This window comes from Mauremys mutica, chromosome 9, assembly GCF_020497125.1.
Source record: "Mauremys mutica isolate MM-2020 ecotype Southern chromosome 9, ASM2049712v1, whole genome shotgun sequence".
Classification (NCBI taxonomy): domain Eukaryota; kingdom Metazoa; phylum Chordata; order Testudines; family Geoemydidae; genus Mauremys; species Mauremys mutica.
Window position 1 is genome coordinate 18,897,363 of NC_059080.1, and position 18,888 is coordinate 18,916,250.

Consider the following 18,888-nt stretch of genomic DNA (forward strand, 5'->3'; position numbering starts at 1 on the left):
AGATCTCTGGTAGTTACTTACACAGAGATTAAGACAGACTTTTATTCATCAACTCATTTGAAACAGGATTTTCAAGGTCAAGTTTAAGTTATCAAATGTTATCAAGCCTGCTTCTAGCGGGTGTCTGAGGATTATTAACACAGACCCTAAATATTGTCCTTTATTTCCTACAGTGTTTTCTGCACACAAAACAAAAAACAAAAAAACAAAAAACAAAAATTCCCCCGGGGCTTATTTCTGCAGTATTTTTTCTTTGGAAGTTATGGGGATTGGTGTTTGTTGAGATCTCATTGAGTCATGGGGCCTTTTGACCATTGAAACAAATACAGTGAGAAGTATCAATACTGAAAACACTTTTTTGTATTTTAGTTATTGAGACATTGCATTTCAGTCCCATCTGCGAACCAGATTAATTTGAAGCCAGCTGCCTGGGGTAAATTACTAATTATGGCAAATAGAAGAGGGGTGTTAATATCATCTTTATGTAAACATTTGCTGTTAGCCCTGATTGACATGAGCAAAACAGCTACCCAGGAAAGTGTTTATGGGTAGACTGAGGACAAAAAAATAATCCAGATAACAGATAGAAGTTCATTTCTTAAAGAACAGAAATAGGGTTCAGAATTCAGCATAGACTGTACATTTTATGTTAGAAATGAACATATTGCCATGAGTTACAATGTACGGCAGATTCATGCAAACTGCATGTATTTGCACTAAGAGCTACACAAAGCACTCAGCAAGGCACCTGCATTGTTCTGTAAAAATCACATAGGAAACAATTAAAAAAAAACCTAAATGCCCATAGGTTCTAATTCAAAATCCATTAAAGTCAATGGAAAGACTTCTATTGTCCTTCAGAGGGTTTCACTGAAAGATCAGGCCCTCAGTGAGGGAGTTATTTGGAAATACTATTGCTTCTAAAAATAAGATTAAGATTATTATGGAGAAAACTTTATAAATATAATGTAAATTTTCAAAGGAGTGGTTTCTCTTTTGTAAGTGAAATTAATATCCACACACCTACAGGCTTGTCTACATGGGGACATCCAGGAAAATCTGATTTAACTAAAAGTGTGAATTTGAAGTGGATTCATTAAGCTGCATGAAATCCCTATGTGGACAATGTCATTCAGAATTAAAGTGGCCTGAATTTGTTTTATCTTTATTCACATTCGAAGTACACCTCTACCCCGATATAACGCGACCCGATATAACAAGAATTTGGCTATAACGCGGTAAAGCAGTGCTCGGGGGTGGGGCAGGGCTGTGCACTCCGGCGGATCAAAGCAAGTTCGATATAACACGGTTTCACCTATAATGTGGTAAGATTTTTTGGCTCTCGAGGACAGCGTTATGTCAGGGCAGAGGTGTACCTGTGACCACACTGGGAGCTGGATCAGGCCCTTAGTGAGCATGGATGTTATTTTCTGCTGAGAATGAAACATATCAGCCTCTCCCTACAATCACTCCATTGATTAAAACAAAGGTCAGAGTCCCATGACATGACACCTCTGTGGCTGAACCCAAAATCTCCAAAAGGGGTCACTGTGAGTCATAACTGCTGTGACATTAAGTTAGCAATGGAATTATTCTTTGTATAACTGGTGTAGTCTCTTTAACGGTTCATCTAGAGACCTGTAGTAGGGTGAACAGAAAACTGGCTGTCCATTGTAATGATCATACAGAAGAGACCTAGTGAGAAATGCCAAGTTCTGTGGAGGTGAACCTAAAAGGAAATAGAGCTACTTTAACACATCATTGTTCAGATATAATGTGCTACATCGGTTCCCTCGAAGAGGCTTTTGCTTGCCCCTGACTCTCCTAAACTTCCAATGTAAACAAAATATCATTTCTTTCTTTCCCGACACATCTGATACAAGCCAAGCTGCAGCACTGGAGAAGTGCGTTGTTATAGTAACTGGCATATGACATATCACTACAATTGTCATAGCGCTTTCAGAAAACAGCAGTTTAACATCAAAACTGCAGTTTAACAAAGGCGTGAGGAGTAAAGGTTGCCTGCTGGGTTTAGTAATGGCATATGAAGTCCTTTACTGCTGTGTCAAGCTCATCAATTTGAATCAGGCTCTGAGAGGCAGGGATGGGACCCTGGCACTCTCACAGGGAAAAAACAAACAAGCAAAAACCGAAAGCTCTTGCCCTACTTTTGAAACCACTGCAGACCCTACTACCTGGAGATATCTCTATATAGTCCCAGGCCTGAGCTGGGGCCAGGGCCAAGCCTCTATGGGGAGCTCCCTTGTGTGTCTGAGGGGTGCCCAGGCTAGACCATCCATTAGAGTTATATGGGCCCGTGGTGCCCACACTCCAGCAATATTCACAGCATGGGGGCCTGGCTTCACCAATGTTCGGGGCCAGGTCTCTCTCCCTGGCCCCACCTGCCACCCCCACAGTGTTCCCCACCCCCGCCTGCCACCCCCACGTGCCTCCCCAGGAGTGTCCCTGCCTGCACCCTGGGCAGCTGGCGGCGGCCCTGCTGCTCTGCGCTGTGCTCCCTCACTGGCCGCTGCTGGCTATAACAAAGGGAGCAGCGTCGGCATCAGGCAGAGGCGGCTGCTGGGCCTCCGGGGAGCGGGGGGAGGAGGCGCACACGTGATGGCAACCCCCCCCCCCACTCCCGGCCCCGGCACCCACCAGGAGATGACTCCGCTTGTGAGGTGGCTTCCTGGAGTCTGGACTTGAGCAGCTGGGGCTTGGGTGAGTGTCGGACTTGTGACACCCTGCCCCCCCTGCATGCAGTCACCACTCCTGCCCCTCACTTGGCAAGGGGCAGCCCCTCCCCCCCCCCAGTGAGGCTACCATGAATGACAGCAACAGGGAAGGAAGCGCACACGTGATGGCAGCCCCTCCCCCCTTGCACCCACCACAGGGAAGGCCTGGACCTGAGCAGCTGGGGCTTGGGTGAGTGTCGTGACGCCCTGCCCCCCAACACACACACACACACACACCCGTAGTCACCGCTCCTGCCCCACGCTGGGCAAGGGGCCACCCCACTCCCCTCTTGTAGAACATCGCAAAAGAAGGGGCTCCATTTTGTTTTAATTTTAGAAAGCATTTGCTTTTGAGTGTTAGTGATCCAAGCGTGCTTGGTTGTTTCCGTATTCAAAAGAGTATTAATAAAGTTGATATTCTTAGTTAAATAATTTTTTCTTACGATAGTGATATTGTGCAATATAGAGAAACTGTTAAACTGTTACTGTTTCCAGTCCATTTTTACATTATTTTTAAATATATATATATCGGCTTACAAGGCAGGTGGGACAGGGGGTGGGACTTGGAGCCGTTCTGGGCACTACCAAAAATTATACAAACCTGCCACCTCCTGCCCTCTGCAGCTGGTTGGTCCAAGCCATTCTGTGGATCGTTTGTGGGAGGAGTGGGCTTGTGGTGTCTTCTCCTCAGTCCTCCCCTCTTCCTCTTCCGCCCCATACAGTGCAGTCTCTGTGCTCCCCGATGCACAGTGACTACAGTTGTGGCAGGCACTTCAGCTGGCGGTGCAAGAAAGGAGGGATAGGCTCTTCGCCAGCCACAGTCCAGCCTTCAGTAAAGGGTAGACCATATCAGGCTGTCTGTATATGTCTATAAGATTAGTTATGCCGGAAGGTACTAGTGGCCTGCCATCGTGCAAAGACAGTCACAGACCCCGTTCAGGTGAACGGGTGCGATAAAGTGCTCTCCTTTGTGCCCAACATCCGGAGCACCTGAAACTCTTTTATAGGGCAAAAAAACTGATGCCCCCAGTGAGATGTCAAGAAAGCGTGGCACTAACAGGGTTTCCAAAGCCCATAACTCAGGGCTGGGAGGCTGGAAGAAGGCTGTATGTCAAGCAGCTTGGAGTGAGCAATCAGAGCCTCAGAGCTCTCTCTCTGGCCCCTGGAGAGAAGCCGAGCAAACAGAACGCCTCTCTCTGGAACAGAACTGACTGTATCTGACTTCAGTTTTCTGCAAAAAAAGAACTGCCCATGTGCAGTTGTGTCCCTACCACTGTCCAGGGAGACAAACCCTTGTGTATAAATAAACAGATTGCGCTCAGAAAATAACCCGAGTCCATGTCACTGATTTCTCCACCAAACAGAAACCACTCTGCAAGGCCTGGATTTTAACTACTGCTCAGCCAAAAAGGGGCAACATTTTTATTTTTACTTGGCATGAATGAGGACACTGCCCAGGGCCGCCCAGAGGATTCAGGGGGCCTGGGGCAAAGCGGGGGAGCTGCAGTGCTTGTACTCACCTGGCAGCGGTCTGGGTCTTCGGCGGCATTTCAGCGGCGGGGGGGCCTTCAGTCGCTCCGCATCTTCGGCAGAACTGAAGGGCCCCCCGCCGCCAAAATGCCGCCACAGACCCAGAACGCACCGGGCCAGGGCTCGGAGGGCCCCTGCAGGGCCCGGGACCTGGGGCAAATTGCCCCACTTCCCCCTCCCCCCCGCCTCCCGGGTGGCCCTGACACTGCCAGGACCATAATGTCAGCCGAGGAGGACCTGGATATGTGCACACAGAAGGCCTACAATTCAATTTCAGCTGCTATTCTGTGCCAAGAGGATTTCTGGGGTACTCTCATAAAAGATGTTTGGTGGGAAGCCACCCTAGGACTTCCTCAGGAAAGGATCCAGAAGAATGTGCATTGGCACTGCTCTGAGGCTATCATAAGGAGTCTGAGTTCTGAGACAGGCTGCTCCGGGATTAGCTTTGTGGGTTGAAGCATTAAGCCATGTGTCCTTATTGTGCTTAACTAGGCACTTCTTTTCATTTCATGCGATAAACCTGTGCATGAAATGAATACCAATTCATTAGTATTGATGAGGCTGAAGAGCTAAAAACCCAGTCCTGCAGCCGTCTGCAGGCAAACTCCCAATGAGGTCTAGCGAAGGGCCCGAACCAAAACCGCAGATCAGAACAACCTGAAATTCTGAGATGGCATCGCTAATAAATCCTGGTTTGTACACAAGTTCTTACACTGACCCAGGGCCACTCAAAATGGGAACGAATCTGGGCTTGTGACAAACCTGTTTTTTGTCAGAATCTTTAAGTCCAAGAGGGACCATCAGATCATTTTGACTGACCTCCTGTCTATCACAGACTGTTATATTTCACCCTGTGACCCCTGTATTTATAGATTCATAGATTCTAAAGCCAGAAGGGACCATCGTATCACTTAGTCAGACCTGTATATCACAGGCGTTAGAACTTTCCCAATATAATTCCTAGAGCAGATCTTTTAGAAAAACATCCAGTTAAGATTTTAAAATGGCCAGTGATGGAGACTCTACTTTGACCCTTGGTAAATTGTTCCAATTATTAATTACTCTCGCCATTAAAAATGTACACCTTATTTCTAGTCTGAATTTGTCTAGTTCAACTTCCAGCCATTGGATTGAGTTAGACCTTTCTCTGCTAGATTGAAGAGCCTATTACTAAATATTTGTTGCCCAAGTAGATGCTTGTAGACTGAAATCAAGTCACCCTTTAGCCTTACGTTTGTTAAACTAAATAGACTGAGCTCCTTAAGTCTATCATTATAAATCGGGTTTTTCTAATCTTTTAATCGTTCTTGTGGCTTTTCTCTAAACCCTTTCCAATTTATCAACATCCTTCTTGAATTGTGGGCACCAGGACTGGACACAGGATTCCAGCAGCGGTCACACCAGTGCCAACAGGGCTGGCACTTCCATTAGGCGACACTAGGCGGTCGCCTAGGGCGCCAGAATTCGAGGGGTGGCATTTTGTGCGCTCCCCATGGGGCGCATGGGAGCTTCCGGTTCCGCTCCCATCGCGCCGCTGAAGAAGGACCTTCTGCCGACGTGCCGCGGGAAACAGTGGCAGGCAATTGAGCAGCTCGATGACTGCTGCTGTCGCCTGCGGCATTTCGGTGGAGGGTCCTTCTTCGGCGGCGCGATGGAAGTGGAACCAGAAGCTCCCGCGCGCCCCATGAGGAGCGCACAAAATGCTGCCCCCCCGAATCCTGCCTAGGGTGCCAGAAACCCTGGCGCCACTCCTGAGTGCCAAATACAGAGGTAAAATAACCTCTCTCCTACTACTCGAGATTCCCCTGTTTATGCATCCTAGGATTGCACTAGCTCTTTTGGCCACAGCGTCACACTGAGAGCTCATGTTCAGCTGATTATCCACCATGACCCCCAAGTCTCTTTTCAGAGTCACTGCTTCCCAGGACAGAGTCCCCCATCCCGTAAGAATGTCTGACATTCCTTGTTCCTAGATATATACTGAGTTAGACCAAAGCATTTCAGTCCTTAGGAGACTAACCTGTGGCACGCCCCCACGGGGAGAGACTGAGGTGTTCTCAATGTCTGAAGCACCTGCAATGGCAGGGAACTGATTAGGTGAGATACACCCTGATGATACTAATGGCAATTCATGCTCTATGCTGCAGAGCTAGGCAACTGCCCCCACCCCTCCCACAGACACACAAGGTCCTGCCAATCTGACCTGGGGGGGAATTCCTTCCTGAACTCAAATCTGGGGATGAGTTTGACCCTGATCATATAAGCAAGAAACACCAGCCAGACATCAGAGGGCAGGTCTACACTACTGCATCCGACGAAGTGGGTATTCACCCATGAAAGCTCATGCTCCAATACACCTGTTAGTCTATAAGGTGCCACAGGACTCTTTGCTGCTTTTACAGATCCAGACTAACACGGCTACCCCTCTGATACTTGACTACCTCTTAAGTAGATCTAACTTACGTCGCTCATGGGTGTGAAAAAGACACACACCCACACCCTGAGTGATGCAAGTTACAGTGACCTAAGCGCTGTCCACACCAGTGCTATGTCCTGTCTCCAGCAATAGTCAATCTCTGATGCTTCAGAGGAAAGCGAAACAAAAACAAAAAACCCATCCAGAATGCATCTAGCCAACTGCGCATTGGAGATAAAATTCCTTCCTGACACCGGCAGGTGATTATACTAGTTTTGATTATACTCACTGTCTTAGTGCAGAGCTGCAAGTGTAATGAGCATGTCAAATATCAGAGGGGTAGCCGTGTTAGTCTGGTTCTGTAGAAGCAGCAAAGAATCCTGTGGCACCTTATAGACTAACAGACGTTTTGCAGCATGAGCTTTCGTGGGTGAATACCCACTTCTTCGGATGCAAGACATCCGAAGAAGTGGGTATTCACCCACGAAAGCTCATGCTGCAAAACGTCTGTGAGCATGTCAAAGGCCATCCTGTTTTCCCCCCACCCTTGAAGAAAGGGGGTGACTCTGGCAATGAATCTGATTTTGTGCCATCTGGATCTGATTCACTAGAACCAGGTGTATTTTGTGTGTTTGGGGATTTTATCGGGAACATTTTGTACAACTCTGTGTAAAATGTAACTGTTATATCAAGATGAAAATTGTTTTTCCTTAACAGACATGCACAGTTCCCACTGGCATTAATGGAACACACACACACACACACACAAAGATATAAAAGTTGCTGTAGAAAGAGAAGATAGATACGTATATAATTTAGTGCTTTGAAATGTAGCACGAAACTAAAGATGTTGGGTCCAATCCTCAGCTGATGTAAATCAGCCTCGCTCCACTGACATCAATGGAACTATATCAACTTAAAACAGCAGAGGTGGTGAATCACTAGGAATAAAAAATTCTGAATTACAAGAGAACTCTTTGAAGCCCGCATAGAATCACAGCACTTTCTTTTCATGATCATTCAAAAGTATTTGTATTTAACCTCAGTATTTTCCCATTATACTGACGACCCTTTCAATAAAGCTTGAGTTTATCTTTAGTTCTGTGCTACCTTCTGCCATTCTGGTGTATCTCTAAACAAGATAACCAGTCTTTCTAGAACAGTGAGAAAAGACTACAGTTCATTTTCCCATGTATGGTCCATATTTTGCCACTAACATCAGGATAAAACAGAAAAGTAGTATTTCAATTTAACTCTGTCAGAAAATATCTATCTATCTATCTAATCTTTCAGCAACATATTTCTAGTTAGTATTCAAAGGATTTGTGGAATGGTTTCTGAATTGTAAGTGGGACATCCTTCAAAGTTATCTTTGATGATCTGGAGTATTTCTTCATTGTTTGCTTTGGATTATTTACAACTATTATCAAAAAGCTGCACACTAGGCCTTTTATGGTTAAATCACATTAATCCCTCAATTCTTGGGAACATGTTCCAGTGGATTTCAGAACAGAAATTAGGCATTGGAATGGACAGATAGGTAGACAGATGTTCTAATCAAAGGACAGGAAAAAATCTACAGTGTGTCTAGTATTACATACACAAAGCAGCCCACTTATCAGCTACATTATTTGTAAATGAGGATGAGAGAAAAAATTGTACAGTACAATAGGTAACATTCATGGGCCCTGATCTTGCAAACACTTTTGCATGTGCTTAATTTTAAGTACATGGCTAGTCTCATTGACTTCAGTAGGACTGCCCATGTGATTAATGTTAAGCACATGTGTGACCCAGGGTCTGTTACAGGTCCCCCTCTCTGCCAAACCACAGAGGAAATGAGTTATTGCACCCCACAACTACAGTGCTTTATTTCAAGCTGTAGCAACTCAGGCTCTTTGCTCTGGAGGTCTCCAGTTCAATCGCCAGTCTGTTGGTACGGCCGTGCCAATACATGGCAGCTGTCACATGTGTACAGGTTGAAGTCAATGGGACTGCTCACCTGCTTAAAGCTAAGCACATGCATCAGTGTTTGCAGTGTTGGGATCTGTCTTTAAAAAGTGATTCCATGTATTAATAGCAAGAAAACAATAGCTTAGATTTATATATTGGAATTTAATTAAAAAACCCACTAAATTGCTACACAGAGTATCTATCCGTAAATCACTTTACCCACATCCTTAGTTTGGGATGTGAAAATGAACACTCTCTGAAACTGAAACTGCAGGGGGAATTTAAGGAAGGCAGAATGTGATTACTCAGATTGGAAATTGAGCAGGAGACCAGGACTGACACAGCTACTCTTACAAACAGGATCAAAGAATCTTTCATTAGGATCTTCATTTTGTGTTTTCTGTGTCGTACAGCACCTCCAACAGCACAGTACCCCCACACCACCTCCCCAAACTGTTCTGGGACACTGGCTCAGAACTGATTCAAAGGGAAATGTGCTCTCTACAGAATCAACAACATCCTGGGATTTTCCATAGTGATGTCATATTCAATTAATAGCCGGGCCTTATCTAGCTGAGTCTGTGACCTGTCCAGACCCTCTGGAGCTTCTGAACAACTGGGTATCTCTTACCAAACCATTAGCTAATATAAAAATTCCATGCCTGAATATTTGACTAACCTGCTTTTCACCACTTGGCTTCCTGTAACTCAGAAGCAGCTCCACGGCTCCAACCACCTCCTTCCGTATTGCATACAACAGAGCATCTCCCACATAAATACTGTGGCTCAGCAGTAACTCCATGATCTCCAGGTTTTCATTCTCTATGGCTATTAAAAGAGCACTGCGTCCGAGAGGATCCATACAGTTAATGTTGATGTTGTAGTAGATTTCTGCCTCTTGCAAGGCATGTTTCACACTGGCATAGTCCCCCTTCTCCACAGCAATGAGATAGGCCTTCTCTTCCTGCGAGAGCTCTGCCTCTGCTCGCACAATCTGCAATGGGATCCGGTCTCTGTACGGTGAATAATTTACCTTTTTGTAGTATAGCTGGGCCATTGTTCATAGTGACTGTGCAACCTGTTTGGAAGAAAGAAGAAGGACACTTAGGGACTGAAATTACAGCAACTACTAGCTTCCATTCAAGTGGGACAAATTGCTGAAGGTCAATCATAGTGAAAGTTTCGGGCTTATTTTCAGTACAATGAGTTTAATACCCCCCAACACTCATCAAATGAGGGGCTGCATGGAAAAGTAGAAGTTGCAGGGTCATATTCCTCGGGACAATGCACAAAGTGACATCGGTTGTACCTTAAATGCCATGCCAATGATATTCTTTATCTGCTAACCAGCACCAGCTGTTGTTAGTGGACTATCCATCAAATGTGTGAATAAGTGGATTTCTCACCTCTGCTATGTTTCCACTCAGTGTTTTTCCTCTCCCTTTATGATCACTGGGCCATGTCCTCAGCTGGTATAAATCATCATAGCTCCATTGAAGTCAATGGACCTGTGCGTTGATTTATACCATCCAAAACTGGCCTGTTATACTTAATGAATTTTCCTTTTATTATGCGCTCTCTCGCTTGCTATCTTTTTTTTTTCTCCCTTTGAAGAAGGGATTAATTTCCCCCCTGTGTTTATACTCTGACCTGGTCATAGTTTTATTTTAAAACCTCAGCACATTTTTTTAAATTTAACTTTCTCCCATTTATAAATAGATCCTGAAGATGGGCTCACGTTCACAACACACTGCAGCTCCCTAGAGTCAGCAGGGCTGCCTGCAGCCTAGGAAAAAACTTCCTTTGAACAAGTGTAGCAAACTGAACTTCAGCTCCATCCCATCACTACTTACTAGCCCACAAGGCTACCTAACAAATAGGCCAGGTACACATGCAGCGGCGGCTCCAGGCACCAGCGCAGCAAGCGCGTGCCTGGGGTGGCAAGCCACGGGGGGCACCCTGCCAGTCCCTATGAGGGCAGCACTCAGACAACCTTCGGTGGCGGGTCCACTGAAGCCACGGGACTGGCGGACCTCCTGCAGGCAAGCCACCAAAGGCGGCCTGCCAGCCCTGCTTGGGGCGGCAAAAAAGCTAGAGCCTCCCCTGAGCACATGGGATGGAAAAGCACCACACTGAGGATACAGGGGCCTTCAGACATTATTTAATGTTGTTGTCTGCAGGCTGGGGCCAATGAGGCCCAAAAAGTCAGTATCATAGCAGCACATAAGTTAAAAACATCGGTTAGAGCTGTTTGCCCAATGCAGAATTGTTCCATGCAGCAAATTTAACAGGGTTTTGTGTCATTCAGTTTTATGCCAGGTGGCAAGGTGAGATTTTTAAGGGGAGAAAACAGATGGAGAAGGAGGGTTTTGTGAGTCACAGGCAGGCCTGAGAGTCAGGAGGTCTGGGCTTTATTTTTAGCTCTGCCACAGATTCCCCATAGAAGAGCCGACATCTTTTCGTACCTGTGCTTTCACTGATGTGATCAACCTCTGTTTTTTATGCTGAAGAAGTATTCTGTCAAGATTGACAAGCCAAAAAATAGACCAACTTTCCATCTATCAGGTCTGACCTTCTGTAACCCAACCAAGTCTTCACTTGTTCTATCCCAAATAGAGAGTTTATTATTTTCTTACTGCTAGACCACCAATAACTCAACCAGTGTAACATGTGCTGCACACGCACCTGTTTTTTTTAGTGTTATTGTGATGCCTTGTTTATATGTGCAGTAAAACTATTAGTGAAGGTGAGGAAAATATTTTCATTCCATCCACTTGTTGTGCAGTGAGTGCAAATACTTTTTATTGTAATCTGCATAAATATTTAAATCTGAAGTGTGTGTTCACAGCATCTCGCTACTTAGTGTGAAATTTAAATTTCACTGAATCAGCTGAGGGGCTAACCAGTCAGACCTGATGCGGCAGTTTCCTATTGTACAGACTATTGCTCTACAGATATATCTCTGCTCTCTACGATGTGGCTTCAGAAGTGCTTGCCATAGGGCAGCTGTATTTGGTAGATTAAGGACTGAATCAGATTATCTTTTAGCTCGAGTGTTTAGAGCAGAGGTGGCCAACCTGTGGCTCCGGAGCTGCATGTGACTCTTCAGAAGTTAATATGTGGCTCCTTGCATAGGCACCGACTCCGGGGCTGGAGCTAGAGATACTAACTTTCCAATGTGCCAGGTGGTGCTCACTGCTCAACCCCCTGCTCTGCCCCAGGCCCTGGCCCCCACTCCACCCCTTCCCCCAAGGCCCCTTCCCCCCAGCCTGCGATGCCCTCACTCCTCCCCCATCCCCTACCAGAGCCTCCTACGCATGCGAAACAGCTGATTGCGACAGGCGGAAGGCGCTGACTGTGGGGCTGCCGGCGGGCGGGAGGCACTGGGGGCTGGAGGGCGGGAGCTGATGGGGGGGCTGCTGACGTATTACTGTGGCTCTTTGGCAATGTACATTGGTAAATTCTGGCTGCTTCTCAGGCTCAGGTTGGCGACCCCTGGTTTAGGGGCTTGTGTTTTCTGAAACAGGAAGATCCCAGTTCTATCCCAGCTGTCACCATGAAATTGTGGGTGAGTACTGGCATGCAGCAAAGGGTCATCTGTGAATGTCTTAGGAGGCCATATATTTGTTAGAATGGGTTAGGCCAGTCAGAAAACGCACTGTGAGAACCCCTGCTACTGATGAATATGGGAGTATTTCTCAATTTATAAGAATTACAGCTCCACTCACATCTGTTTAAACCATTAGAAGCACATATGCTTTAGAAACAATCTGAGATATGGTTCAAGCCTTGCACACAACCCGTCTTAAGTACTTTGGCTTCGTTTCTTGACGCTAAACATAGTGGCTTCTGTTATTTTGTTGTACATATTGTCTGTGGCATTTGCGTGCTTAAGTGACGTAACTTAAACAGACAGCTCAATGTGCTAGGATGGTAGCCAGTGAGTAAGGCAGCCAAGCCATTCCCAGACTGATCATTTTCTGTGTCCCCCCCCTTCTGAGGTAGTCTAAAAATCACAGCCCTTGCTGATATGGTTATGTCAGTTACATTTGTTAAGTGTAGACTTGGCCTAAGTGACTTAGGAGCTCAGCACCTATTGACATTCAATAAGACTTAGGCTCTTAAGTGGTCAAGAAACTTAAAAATGGAGCTATCCAGCTCCTATGTCACTTAGGCCTGGTCTACATTACCCCAGATCTAAAAGGCATCATTCTGGCCAGAAAGATGGGAGCTATAATGCAAGGACATCAGCAGGTTGCAGGGAGTTATGGGGCTAGTTCCGTTGTCCTGGAAAGACTTCCATTGGTGTCAACAGAAGATGGAAAGGGCCTGAAAGCAAGGAAGGATTGAAGTGACCCTCAGCGAAGTGAGAGTGATGCAGAGGACGACATGAGAAGGGAGACATCATTCTCTTGTGAAGATTGATGTTTCAACATGCCTGAGATCTTTTAGTGAGAAATTCATGTCCAGCTGGACATCTTTTACTCCTATTTCTATTTGCTTTCATGGAATTATTTGCAAATAGTGGGCCAAATTCTGCAATGATTTTCAATCACTGCCACCCTGTGAAAGTCAGTGGAGTGGCGCTGGGCGTAAATCACTCCAGAATTTAGTCCATTGTCTTTCCAATAGCTTTTTGTAAAGGAAAAAAACCCACAATTCATATTAACTTCTAAAACAGATAGATCCTGGCCCCCAGTATAGCCTAAGGTTCTGATCCACCAAAGCATTTGCTTCATTTCAAGCACGTGAGAAGCCCCATGAAATCAGAGTAGGAAAAATTCATCAACTGAATTATTTGCTCCGAATTATTCATTCAGCTCTGTTAAATACGCTGTCACTTGTACAGCTGCTCCCCCCTCAAACAAACCGTTGCCGGGGCTGAAAATGATAGCATGCAATGTCCAAGCTAATATATTTCTCATTGGGTTACACTGCAGATCGACCAAGCTGTTTGTTAACTCTTGTTTGTCTGTTCAGATTTAGATCTAGAATGGATGAGGAGGGGTTGTAGATGGAAGTTACAATCTCATTATATCTTTCCTGTAAAATCGGGACATAAAGCCACCCGTTAGCAAAATGATCATATATACTCAGACAGCTAACAAATTACCGCAAGTGCTACTGTATAGTGTGTCACTCACTTTCATACTTCACTATCCTGCTGTGCGCAACATCATACACATAAAGAAGTAATGATTGCTGATCAACAGATTTGCATTGACCATTCTTCTTCTTCTTCTTCTTCTTCTTCACTCCCTGTGGAGCATAAGGCGCCAACCACTCTCCTCCATTCATTTTGTTCTTGAGCGAGACAGCAGATTTCATCCCACTTCATTCCCATACCTTTCATTTCCTCTTCAATGGTCCTTCGCCACGTCCCCAATGGTCTACCTCTCCTCCTCCTTCCTTGTGGTGTCCATCGTAGGGCAATACGAGGGTGTCTGTCAGCATCCATTCTCAACACATGCCCCAGCCACCTCCATCTTCGTTGTTTGGCTTCATCCACTATATTGTTGATGCCCGTTAATCGGCTCACTTCAACATTGGTGATACACTGCGGCCAATGTATGTTAAGAATTCGCCTAAGACACCTTCCTTCAAAGCCCCGAAGCCGACTTTCTATCTTCTTGTTGGTCCTCCATGTTTCCGCCGCATAGAGCAACACAGAGCGGACGTTCGACCTGTAGATCTCTACCTTGGTTTTCATTTGCAAGATGGTTGACCTCCAAATATTCTGAAGTCTATAGAATGCATTTGCTGCAAGACCGATTCTGGTAGATATCTCCTTCTGAATATTGCCATCAGCCGATATGTAACTACCAAGATATTTGAAGTCGTTCACCTCCTCCAATTCTACGTCACATAACACTGTCTTCGTCGAGCTGGCTGTTTTTATTTTCATTATTTTGCTCTTACCGGCATGGATATTAAGTCCTACGCACCTTGCTACTCTACCTACTCTATCAGTCTTCTCTTGGAGGTCTGTCTGAGAGCTTGAAATCAGGGCGATGTCATCCACAAAGTCACAGTCTTCAATATGACCAGAGGGTCCCCATGCGATCCCTCTTGGCCTATCTTCAGTGGCTTTCCACATCACCCAATCTGTGACCACAAGAAATAGAATGGGCGAAATAACGCACCCTTGTCTAACTCCCATTCTCACATGGAACCACTCGCTCTGCTGTCCTTCATGGCGAACACAACACTTATTGCCGGCATACATATCTTTGAAGATGTTAATCACTTTCGAAGGGAATCCATATATTTTTAAGATATTCCAGAGAGATGGATGGTGGACACTATCAAATGCCTTCTCGAAATCGAGATAATTAATGAACAGTGGCGAGTTCCATTCAAGAGATTGTTCCATTATCGTACGTAGTACAAATATCTAATCAACGCATCCTCTCCCACTCCTAAATCCTGTTTGTTCTTCCCTCAGGATCTCTTCTACTGCTTGTCTTATTCTCTGTAACAGAACTCTGCAGAAAACCTTCCCGAGCACTGATAACAAGTTTATACCTCTCCAATTACCACACAAAGACAAATCACCCTTCTTTGGTAATTTCACGATGATACCTTTCTTCCATGCTTCAGGTACCTTCTCTTCTTCCCACACCTTATTGAATAGCTCCTTTAGAATCCCGGCACTCATATTCAGGTTGGCTTTTAGCATTTCTGCGGTTATTCTATCTTCACCTGGTGCCCTGTTTGCTTTTGTCTGTCTAATAGCCTCTTCTATCTCTCGCTCTATGATAGGCCCACATTCTACCTCCATCTGAAAACTCGTTTCCTCTATTTCAACTACCTCTTCAGGATTTGATCTATTTAAAGCCTCTCTAAAATGCTCTGCCCATCGATTGATTTGTTCTTTCTCTTCTATCAATATTATTTATTCTAGAGAGAGAAACTTGCCCTCTTATAAGCATTTAGGGAAATTTAAAAAAAAATGGTGAAATCAAACTCAGAAAAGATCTGTGTAAGTCCCAGGGACATCAAAGGGAAGCAGCAGCGAAGTATTTGAAATGTAGCAAAAACAGAAACATGGCTGCTATTACACAGTGACTTTAATATATTGAAATCTGCACAGAAAGCTTGAAAAATATACATTTTTCATTTGACTTCCTTTCACAGAGCAAAGTCTCCTCCTAGCCAAGTTAATATTTGGGACTAGGGAAAGGTGTTCTGAATGGTACATGTGCTAGATTTCAAAAGCATCAATGACTATATAAACACCATGTATGTGATGGTGATAGCCAAACAATAAAATGCAGAGCATTGTAAAAAACAGGAGAACCAGGTAATAAATTACATATCACATGGTCCATACTTTATCATTTACCTTTGACTATATTGCCTGCCTCAAGCTCATTTATTCCCTCTTCATCAGATCTACTTGTAATATTCCAAACCTTCAAACAGCTTCAAAAAGCCACTATTTTTACTTAAGCTGCCTCTTAAAGAAATGGGAGCTTTATCCCTTTAAATGCAGCCATTTAAAACCTCTATAAATAACCTGAAATAGCTTTTCTGTACCCACAGCATTAAGGTCTGAACTCTCAGCATCTTCCAGGGTATTTCCCATTGGATAGATTGGCATTGCCACTTTGCAAAGGGATAAAGTTCCCTTTCTAGTGCTGCAGAGTCAGGAGACATCAGAGATCAAATATGTCATTTCTCCAGGAATGAATACTGCCCATCCTTGACTTTGGGCCAGTGTAGTTTTGGAAGAGACAGTCCACAAACAGGGAGGAAGAAAGAAGCCTTTCTCTGAGTTGTAGCTGAAATAAAAAATGGCTCTTGTTTGAAGCTATTGAGAGATTTAATACATTTCATGGCATATGCAAAACCCAGAGAACTCTATTCCCATACCATTCTAAAGCATACAAATATAACAGCACTAACTTAGGATGCACCAGATGAGCAGGATATGGCTCTGTCTCCAAGAGGTGCAAAAATAATAAAATAATAAAACTCCTTTCAATATAACAACATTTTTTTCCATAACACTTCTTCCTCTGGAGAAATGCAAATTGATAAGCTTCATAGAAAGAAGTGGATTTGAGGAGGCACAAGGGGTGGCATGGAAGATGGCACAAAGATAAGACTGAGAGAAGGAAACAAAAGAAATGGTCAGGTGGGAAGCTTGAGTGACATGAAGGAAGCATTGGGGATGTAGGAAGAAATGAAATAAGGGAAATCTTCTTATTAATAACTATATCCCTCCATAGATAGATACTATCAATGATGGGGACACACAGCTGCCGATCATGAATGCTGCTTTCTGCCACTGTGAACATTTTGTGATATTTCACCAGATTTTCACAGGATAATTTCTCAGGAATTTTTGGCATTTGTTTGATTCTGCCCATCACATTTCACAGGATATAGTCCAGGGCGTGACATTCTAAAATTCTCATCCCTTGAGACTTCCGGTGAAGACTTAAAATGCAATGAGTCCATGTTAGTTTGTTTCCTTCTAATAAAATAGGACAATCTAGATAACAGGTTTATTTTTTATCACTTGTTTTGCCTGATGATTGACAGATAGACAGGTGATATAAATCACCAGGGCCTAACTATGTAATGAAAGCAGAATATATATGTACATATATATAGTTTAATTGCAGGAACTTATTGCTGACAACTGTTGTGAACATCTGCCTAAGTAATGAAAACAAGAATCAAATACTCAAGAGCCACCTTTCCTGTTTGATGGGGCTCAGTGTGAACAGCCGAACAAAATTGCAGATTGGAGTAGTCAATCAAATACTGTATCTGTCACTGTGCAAATAGCACATTAGTTGTTCCCTTTTAGTGTAAGTGCATTCTGGAAGCGGTTGACAAAATTGTGTGTGTGTAGCATTAAATGTTGTCAATGCATCTTATGTCACTTTGTCCTGTGCTTGTATGGCAATTTTTCCTCCTTGCTATCTCAATGAAGACATCATCTGCACTTTTCATTCTGTACCTGGGGCTTGAGCTCTTTGAAAACTAGTAGGTTCAATTAGCTCTTTAGTCATCCTTAGAGTCTGTGCATTTAATTATATTGATCAATTTTAAAAAGTTGTAAAACTGTGTTCTGACATAGTCCAGAAGGGCTATTTAAGTAAATATTATTATGTTTACCTAATGGACCTACTGAGTCTGTGATTGGATCCTTCTTTTAAGTGCCTTAGTTCTCACTCACTAACTATGCCGGAAAAAGCATATGACCTTTTATGCCCCAGCTTGCAGGCTGATCTGCACAGACAGACCCCTCTACTGGTGCTGAGCCCCCTTATCTTCAATGGGGCTCTTTGCAGATGCAAGGGCCTGACTGAGTGGATCTCACTGCAGGATCAGGGCTTAAGAGTCCCACATCCTAGATGCCAGCTGAGATCTATATTTTGAGTAGAAGAGGTCCTTTTTTTTAAAGAGGTGGCATTTGAATATTGTTAAATGCACTGAATGTAGAACTCACCATTGAGGCAAAGTGAATTTTATATGGGTGTGTGACAGTCAGGGTCCAGATACCCCAGGGGGAGAAGAGGGAGTCTGAACCCCAAAGAATAAGCAATTGAATCAACTTATTGTATACAATATTATTATCTTATAAAAGTGTACCGAGTACAACGCCTAAAACTGGTGTCAGGCTGGTCATGAATATCATTCCCTGATGGATGGATGGATGGATGGATGGTGTGTTAAGATTTATGTATGTGTGCTGAAAATACGTTCCTAAAATGTGTATTGGAGGCTGACTTGATAAACAAGTTTGTCCCAGTCTAAGGAATGTTGTTTTGCCTATTTGCCCGTCTCTCCAATGTACATTGAGCAAGGTGATGCCAGAGACAATGGAAGTTACATTTCAATATGAGTCAACGGGGAGGTGGGAAGTCAACAGGAAGAGACAAACAGTAGGGGAGAAGAACTTTATCTGGGGACAGACACTTCAGAAGAACACATTTTCAAGGTTTGCTGTACTATACAAAGGAGGGGAGAGAACCTCTTTGTTATCCATTGCTTATGGGGAAAAAGAGGCCAGTGCTATGGAAATCTCTGAAAGCTGGATCCTTCAGCAGGGTGGGTTGAAGACTCTGAGAACTGACTGTAGATGAGGAATTGCCCGAGACCACATTTATAATCTGTTAAATTTAGACACTAGAAAGCACATTTTTTACTTTTGTTTCGTTTGTGACCATATCTTCCTTATTTTCTCTTTCTCGGTATCATTTACACCTATGTTCTTTATTAATAAACGTATCCTTA

General features: G+C 44.2%; 1 protein-coding gene across 1 annotated transcript in view; it reads right to left on the reverse strand.

Moving 5' to 3' along the window:
- The window catches only part of TRPC5 (transient receptor potential cation channel subfamily C member 5), a 148,437-nt gene that overhangs the window by 88,963 nt on the left and 40,586 nt on the right, over nt 1-18,888 (reverse strand). The window contains exon 2 of the mRNA XM_045030704.1: nt 9,314-9,712. Within this exon, the coding sequence (XP_044886639.1) occupies nt 9,314-9,691 (378 nt within the window). The 5' untranslated portion in view covers nt 9,692-9,712. The remainder of the gene's footprint in view (nt 1-9,313; nt 9,713-18,888) is intronic.